Consider the following 8,795-nt stretch of genomic DNA (forward strand, 5'->3'; position numbering starts at 1 on the left):
ATAAAGATAACATATCTTTATGCAAAAGCCCCAGAAGAAATACTTAATGTTTAGGGATGTTGTTATCAAGTAAATCAGCCCTCAACTATCTAAGGACTGTTCCTCAGATTAGAGATTAATGAGCATTTTCCATCTAATGTGTTTCAAGATGGCTTAATGAAAACTTTTTAGCCAACATAGCTTTAGACTCTACTGAACTTCCTTTATCTGGACTTTCCCTCCTTGTCTCATCTCAGTATTGGGAAAGTACAAAGTGCAGTGTGATTTAGGAGGTAGTGGCAGTAACTCCATTCCCTTCTCTTTTCTGTTTTGTCCTCTTTAGGCTTATCTTCATTTCTCTTCTTTTCTCCTCCCTATTCTTTGCTTCAGTATTCTTTTCTGTTCTTTTCTGTTTGTGCCCTTTTTCATTTGTGTGTGTGCATTAGTATAAGAAAGGCATCCTCAGCTCTCACTGGCCTGTTGAGATCTAAAATGCTAACTTAGCTTCCTTTTATGTATCTAACAGAAACAAATAGAGAAAATATTAAAATTATGGTTAGTCTTATTTGTTCTCTTTATACGTTTTTGTTAGGTTGAACTGTATGCAGTTGTCAATATTGTTTTAATCTCCAGAAATAGATCGAACCTTGTACTTCAGTTAGTAGCCTGCAGCAGAAGATTTGAGAAGGGATTGGATGAAAGCCCTGAGTAGGAGAGTTGGATTTTCCCCAGAGATTCTGGCTTAGGTAACTGAGTAGGTGAGAGTGCTGTCGTGGTGCCAGTACCACCAACCAACATGGAGAACATCGAGAAGCATAATTTGGTTTTGTTTTTAAGGAGAATGTTTCATGGAGGGGAAGCATAAATAATCAGTTTAACTTGGAGTTGTAGTGGGATTCAAGGAGAGATGGCTAGTTGACACTTGGAAATATGGGCTTGTAAATAGATGAGCTCATTGGCATGTTGGTGGCACTTGAAAACATGAATTTCAATGAGGTTACTGAGTGAGAAGAAAAGAGAGACCATGGCTTATCTTGAGGAATGGGAAGAGGATCATGCCAAAAGAAAAAAAAACTCAGATAAGGGCATACATAGAAGTAAAAAGGTTTATTTATCATTTTACAATGATTCATTAGTATGTAAAATTAAGATTGTGTAACCTTGGAAGTTATATTTCAAATATGTCTCATTTGCATATGCATATTAATGTGTTAAAGCATAAGTCAGAGGTTTTCATCTTTTCCCAAAGAGATTAAAGTAATATTTTACTATTTGTATCTGTGGACGAATGAATATAAGCTCTATAATATGAGCGTTGTGGGATCTACCTATCTTCTAATATCTTTCTCTTTTTTTGAAGCACTATACTGCATTTAAACAGTGTGTTAGGTGGAACACCAATGAGATTGTTACCATTACTGCTATCTTAAAATGTTGGTTTGCTGTAGCATTCCATCTGGGGCCCACTCTGCCTGCATCATCGATCCCAGAATCCTTTGGATTAAAGCCTTGCAGGACCGTTCCAATATGAAGCAGACTCTGGGCAGCACTGCTGGGGGGAGGAGGACAGCACTGCTGGATTGCTTGAGGGGAGCAGTGCGCAGCCATAGTCCTGGAACTTACCGTTAACTTAAAAGTCACATTAAACTTTCTTATTGTTTAAGACTCTCATCAATCTGATGTTTCATATGCAGAGATCAATATGAAACAGTAGCAAAGAATTGTTTCTTTTGTAATCTTATTAACACTTTGATTATTTCAGGAATGGGTAGTTGATTTTTATCTGGAATTAAAAAGGATTTTTTTCCTTGAAGTGTGTAGGCAGTATACTCTTAAGTGAACACACATTTTAGGACATATTTGAATATCTTGTAGTAAAAAAAAAATATGTTAAATAATGTTTCTTTCACAAATATAAAGTCTTTATATTTCCTTTTTGTGTTTTATTTAAAGTACTGCTAAAGAATGCCATTATGTTACTAATTTCCATAAGCAGAGCTCTCCGTGCAAACATACAGACATATGACATATCATTTTAGGTTTATTCTGCTTTTCCTGGAGCTCTTCAGCTCTTTATGCATGAAAGCTGAATCAATTATTCATTCATTTATTCAACAACCGTATTGATAACGAAAGAGCAAGAAAGTCAGGTAAAATCAAGTTTTTCAAAAATATTGAGTGAAAAGAGCAAATTGTAGCAAAGATACATATAAATGTGATGCCATTTTTAGAATTTCTTAATCATAGAAGTTGTATCTATCATTTCATTTCTTTAAATAAAAAACTGAGGCAAATTTGGCAAAATGTTACCATCTGTTAAATCTAGGTAATACATACAGTATTTGAGTATGTTTCCTTTTTTCTACACTTCTTTGTACATTTGAAATAGTTCATAAATTAAAGCATTTCTAATTTTTTATTTAACAAAATGGGCAATTTGATTAGGAGTGACCGGCCGCTTTAGGTTGGTTGATCACGGAAGTTCTCTCTGGGGAGGTAACATATTGAGACCTGAATAACAGGCAGGAGTTACTCACACAGAAAATGTACAGATGGTATTCCAGACAGAGAAGCAGCTACTGCCACAGTCCTGAGACAGAAGCATGACACGTTCAAAAAGAGAAGGCCATTTAACCTATCTGGTTATAAAACCAACAGTTAAACACTGTGGAGGTAAATCATCTTTTAGTCTCTGAATACTTAAAGGAAGTTCACTGTTTTCGTACTTAGGTTATTCTTATACAGAGTTGTTCCATGTAGGGACTTAAGAGACTAATTGTGATAATGACATATCAAAAGCACACAAGCTGGCCTGAAGAGTTTCTCAGTGGTCAGGTCAGAGACAGTTTGAGCACCAAGAACTTAAGGAAGTGATCAAAGTTGTTATGAGCCTCTATGATGTGATGCAATAAGAAGTCCCCAGCATCACATAAATTGTATCCCTGATAACAATGTTAAACTGGAATCTAATCTCGAAGAGGAGACAATTAGAAGAATCTAGAATATAGGACATTTTATGAGACAACTGGCCAGACTTTTCAAAAAATTCAGTGTTAAGAAAACAGAATATTGGGGAGGTTCTCTGTGTCAAAGTATTTAGAAGTGAAATGATATTTTGTCTGCAGTTCATTTTCAAATAGCTCATCAAAAATGTGTGTGTCTGTGTTTATAGAGATAGTAGAAAGCGAGTGATCCTCGGAGGTGAAAGACTGTGTGTATGTGTGTGGGTGTTCATTGTACTAGTCTTTCAACTTTTGTAAGTTTTAAAATATTCAAAATTTAAAGTTGGAGAAGATGCTTATTCTTCTTTTGAACCTCAATCCAACTTTTAATGTTTTTTGTCTATTGGTTTAATTGTGCTGTTTGGAGCCACTCTGATAGATTTAAATTCTCCACCATGTGGTGTTAGTGGTATTGGTAATGGTAATCCTGGTCATTTTTATGTAACATTTGTTGAATGTGTACCATGATATGCCAGACACATTATTTCAGTTAATCCTTCTAACCACTCTTGAGTTCATATTCATTCCTCCTTGTAAAGATGAAAAGACAGATAGCTAAAAAGCTATCACTAAAGCAACAGAAAAAAAAAAGCATTTCATCTTAAGAATGAAAATGTGAATTTGTGAGGCTGGCAAGAATACTCATGTGGTAAAGCAAGATAGAAAAACTTGTGATAAAGTCACTAGACTTTATGCATATCTTTCTGGCCTGGAACTAGTTCTGTATACCATTGAGAAGCAATCTAATGTGGTGGTGAAGATCACTGTTCCTGAAGCCAAAATGCCTGGGTTCAAATTCCAGCTCCACCATTTGCAAACTGCTCCTGCCTGAGAAGCAGATTTCTGCAATTCCTCCTGGGTACCTGTATTAGTTTTTTTTTTATCGCTGCTGTAACAAATTACTGCAAAATTGGTGGCTTGAAATGACATAAATTTTTTATAGCTCTGGAGGTCAGGAGTTCAAAGTGGGTCTCACTGGGCTAAAATCAAAGATTAGCAGAGTTTCACTTTCACATGGAGGCTCTAAAGGTGGCTATTTCCTTGCCTCTTCCACTCTCTAGAGGCCACCCAATTATTGGCTTCCCTCGCCCAAACCAATAATGTATCTCTCTGAACTTTTCTTCCACAGGAACATCTCCCACCAATTCTCATATTCTGCCTGCTTCTACTTTTTTTTTATTTTTTTTTTTTTATTTTTATTTTTTTTATTTATTTATTTTTTTTTTTCTTTGTCACATTCATTCTCTGTTATGATAAGTTGTAAAATATGACCACAGATTTCTCCGATGCGTCTATGCAATGACTACTCTTCCTTCCATCAAGAGGTTATCTATTTCCCCACTCTTTGCATCTGGACTGTTATTGTGACTTGATTTAATCTGCAGAATGTAGCAAAAATGATGTCCTGTGACTTCCAAAACCAGACCTTAAGAGACATTGCAGCTTCTGCTTTCACCTTGTTATGATGCTACCCTGAGGCCATCAAAAAAGGAAGCCAGTCTAACCTTTTAGAGAATAATGGTCACTTGGAAAAGAAACTAAGCTCCCAATGGACACCACCAGATGTCAGACATGTGAATGAAGCTACCTTGATCTTCCAGCCCAACCATCTTTCAGTTCAACCATCTTTCAGCTGAATGTTTCTGTACCAGTGAACTCAGGTAAAACCAGCAGATAAACTGTCAACCCATCCAGAGTATCATTTAAAAATAATAATAAATCATTGCTGCTTTAAGCTACTAACTTTCAGAGTTATTTATTATGTCACAATAGATAATTAATAGTATATATTTTTTTCTTCCACTTTCTCATCTTTGGTGATCCTCTGCCCCTCCATTATTTAATTCAGAAAGTACAATTTATTTTCTTTTTTTGGCTTCAGTTTCAGAACTGATCTGCACATGATTGATCTGTGCAAAACAATTATTCAAAACTTTAGCATTGTCACTTTTATGATCAAGAGATCCTTTCCTTTCTTTTGGAGACCTCTGATGTACTTTCAGTTTTTCCTGTTTTGCTCATTTCAATTTATTCTTCCTGTCACATGACAGAATACACTTAACTTTCTCTTTAAGTATTTTTCCTTCATTAAGAGATATCTTATCTCCTCTAAAAGTAGCTTGTGCTTAGTCATATCTAACTCTGTCACCCCAGGAACCGTAGCCCACCAGGCTCCTCTGTCCATGGGATTCCCCAGGCAAGAAAACTGGAGTGGGTTGCCATTTCCTTCTCCACCTGCTTCTACTTTTAAGGGCACTGGTTTTTACTTTGGGTCCACCCAGGTAATCCTCAATAATCTATTTTAATGTCAACTGATTAGCAACCTTAATTCCATTTATGACCTCAATTCCTCTTTGCTTTGTAACCTAACATATTCATAGGTTCCTGGGATGAAGGCATGAACATCTTTGAGGGACTATTTTTCTGCCAACACATCTGTGTTTAGATTCTATAGCTGTATAAGGTAGCTAGAGCCAGGAGAAAATGATCCCAAAGTAGAGATCCTGGCTAATGCTGAGGACCATGAGTAGGACCAATAATTAGGTTTGAGCTGAAAGGAATTACTATGCAATGTATGTACATGTACATACATTTTTATAATCTCTTACTGGCAGTAGATTCAGTATATAAAAAGTGGTTGAAATAGAAGGAAGCAGCTGAGTTTTCGATACATCATGGTAGGTAGGGGAATGATTAAAATAATAGATTTTATTTCTATTTTCTTATGCCAGCTCTCAGAGGGAAATGTTCTTGATTTAATTACAATGTAGAGATACTTTGGGTTTAATTTCAATTTTTGTTTTTATTACAGATTTTTACTACCCTTGGATGCACTCCTGATATGGAGAAGATTGAAGAACAATTTGCCAACTTGAACATTGTTAAACGTTCCTCAGAAACTAAAGAGCCTACTTACCTGCTTGGCATAGACACGTCAAAGACTGTACAAACAGAAAAAGGAAGCTTGGTTGCTGTTTTATGTTCTAATGGATCAATCAGAATATATGATAAAGAAAGGTTAAATGTACTCCGAGAATTTAGAGGGTATCCTGGACTTAATGGAGTCAAGTTTGCAAATTCCCGTGACTATGTGTATTCCTCATGCACGGATGGCACGGTTAAGTGTTGGGATGCTCGACTGGCCGGTGGAAAACCTGTCCAGCTGTTCAAGGGTTACCCTTCCAATGTTTTTATCAGTTTTGATATCAGCTCTAATGATCATGTCATTTGTGCTGGTACAGAAAAAGTTGATGATGATGCATTGTTGGTATTTTGGGATGCAAGAATTAATTCTCAGGACTTGTCTACTGCCAAAGAGCCACTTGGTGCATATTCAGAGACACATAGTGATGATATCACTCAAGTATGTTTCCATCCCAGTAATCCAAACATGGTAGTCTCAGGTTCAACTGATGGCCTGGTAAATGTATTTGATATTAGCGCGGATAATGAAGACGATGCACTGGTCACAACCTGTAACTCAGTTTCATCAGTAAGCTTTATTGGTTGGTCTGGGAAAGATTATAAACAGATTTACTGCATGACACATGATGAGGGATTTTGTTGGTGGGATCTTAATCATCTGGATACAGATGAACCAATTACATGTTTGAACATTCCAGACGTCAGAGAAGTAATTAAAGTGAAAGAAGGGAATTTGGACTATTTGATTGGTGGCCTATATCATGAAAAGACAGACAAATTGTTTGTTGTTGGAGGGACAAACACAGGAATTATTCACATAATGAGCTGTATGACATCAGGATTGGTCCACGTGACCAGCCTTCAAGGAGGGCATGCTGCTATAGTCCGGTCCTTCTGTTGGAATATGCAGGATGATTCTTTGCTAACTGGAGGAGAAGACGCACAGTTGTTACTTTGGAAACCTGGAGCAGTAGAGAAGACATTTACAAAGAAAGACAGCATGAAAATAGCATCCTCTGTATACCAGCGCGTTCGCGTTCACAGTAATGATTCTTATAAAAAAAGGAAAAGGCAATGATGTTACATCGGGCATTTACTTGATAGGTTTTATAGTTGCAAATGATTATTTCTGTGTACTACCTGTGGTAGACATGTTAAAAGTTCATATATAAATAAAAACAAGCCAGTTAGCAAACAATCCTGGGAATATGCTGAGAATGGTTTAATTCAAGTCTTCATGTATTCCAAAATTATTTTTTTAAAGCTGCCAGTTGAGTATATAATCAGTGAGTTGAAAGTAAAATTACATTCCTCATTTTAAAAACCCATCTGTTGAATTAGTAAATGTTGGGTTTGAAGAAATAGCTTTGATAAGGGTTTTTTAGAAGTAGATGGCTGGTGTGACTTTTAAAAACAGGTGGTTTGGGTTGTGTTTTTTAAGCTCAATTTTTTACTTTTTTAGTCATCTTTATTATAAAACCAAATCAGACTGTTTTTTCTTTATTTGAGAAGCCCCTACTTGCTTAATACATGTAGATTACACTCGCACTGTAGTTGAGTCCCAAAATCATGTTCAACTCTTTGCGACCCCATGGACTGCAGCACGCCAGCCTTCCCTGTCCTTCACTGTCTACCAGGGTTTGCTCAAATTCATATTCATTGAGTCAGTGATGCCATCCAACCATCTCATCCTTTGTCATCCTTTTCTCCTTTTGCCTTCAATCTTTTCAGCATCAGGGTCTGTTCCAGTGAGTCGGTTCTTTACATCAAGTAGCCAAAGTATTAGAACTTCAGCATCAGTCCTTCCAGTGACTATTAAGGGTTGATTTTCCTTAGGGTTGACTGGTTTGATCTCCTTGTAGTCCAAAGGACTCTCAAGAGTATTCTCCAACACCACAGTTCAAAAGCATCAGTTCTTTGGCACTCAACCTCCTTTATGATTCAACTGTCACATCCGTACATGACTACTGAAAAAACCATAGCTTTGACTATACAGACCTTTGTTGGCAAAGTGATTTCTCTGCTGTCTAGATTTGTCATGGCTTTTCTTCCAAGAAGCAAGTGTCTTCTAATTTAATGGCTTCAGTCACCATCTGCAGTGATTTTGGAGCCCAAGAAAATAAAGTCTGTCACTGTTTCCACTTTTGCCCCGTTTGCCATGAAGTGATGGAACTGGATGGATCTTAGTTTTTTGAATGTTGAATTTTCAGCCAGCTTTTTCACTCTCCTTCCTCTAGCCTGGCATTTCACATGATGTACTCTATATATGGGCTTCCCTTGTAGTCCAGTCGGTAAAGAATCTGTCTGCAGTGCAGGAGACCCAGGTTCAATTCCTGGGTCGGGAAGATCCCCTGGAGAAGGAAATGGCAACCCACTCCAGTATCCTTGCCTGGAAAATCTCATGGACACAGGAGCCTGGTGGGCTGCAATCCATGGGGTCGCAAAGAGTCAGGCACAACTGAGCGACTAACACTTACTTACTTATTCCATATATAAGTTAAGTAAGCAGTGTGACAATGTACAGCCTTGTCTTACTCCTTCCCCAATTTTGAACCAGTCATTTGTTCCATGTAGGATTCTAACTGTTGCTTCTTGACCTGCATACAGATTTCTCAGGAAACAAGTAAGGTGGTCTGGTATTCCCATCTCCTTAAGTGTGTGTATGAGTCACTCAGTTGTGTCCAACTCTTTGAGACGCCTTGGACCATAGCTCACCAGGCTCCTCTGTCCATGGAATTCTCCAGGCAAGAATACTGGAGTGGGCACCATTCCCTTCTCCAGGGGATCTTCCCAACCCAGGAATTGAACCTGGGTCTCCCGCATTATGAGCAGATTCTTTACTGCCTGAGCCACCAGGGAAATATTTTCAACAGTTTGTTGTGATCCCCA

The 8,795-nt window shown here is 37.5% G+C and overlaps 1 protein-coding gene across 4 annotated transcripts in view; it reads left to right on the plus strand.

The window, feature by feature from the left end:
• The window catches only part of WDR89 (WD repeat domain 89), a 43,548-nt gene extending 36,444 nt beyond the window's left edge, over nucleotides 1-7,104 (plus strand). For 3 of the 4 annotated variants that reach the window (XM_043920484.1, XM_043920482.1, XM_043920480.1), the window contains one exon: nucleotides 5,794-7,104. In XM_043920484.1, the coding sequence (XP_043776419.1) occupies nucleotides 5,824-6,984 (1,161 nt within the window). In that variant the 5' untranslated portion in view covers nucleotides 5,794-5,823 and the 3' untranslated portion in view covers nucleotides 6,985-7,104. Of the gene's footprint in view, nucleotides 1-4,110; nucleotides 4,140-5,215; nucleotides 5,264-5,793 lie in introns of all 4 variants that reach the window. The other variant, XM_043920481.1, reaches the window with a different exon arrangement.
• Nucleotides 7,105-8,795: the final 1,691 nt, after the last annotated feature.

Source organism: Cervus elaphus, chromosome 12 (assembly GCF_910594005.1).
Source record: "Cervus elaphus chromosome 12, mCerEla1.1, whole genome shotgun sequence".
NCBI lineage: Eukaryota > Metazoa > Chordata > Mammalia > Artiodactyla > Cervidae > Cervus > Cervus elaphus.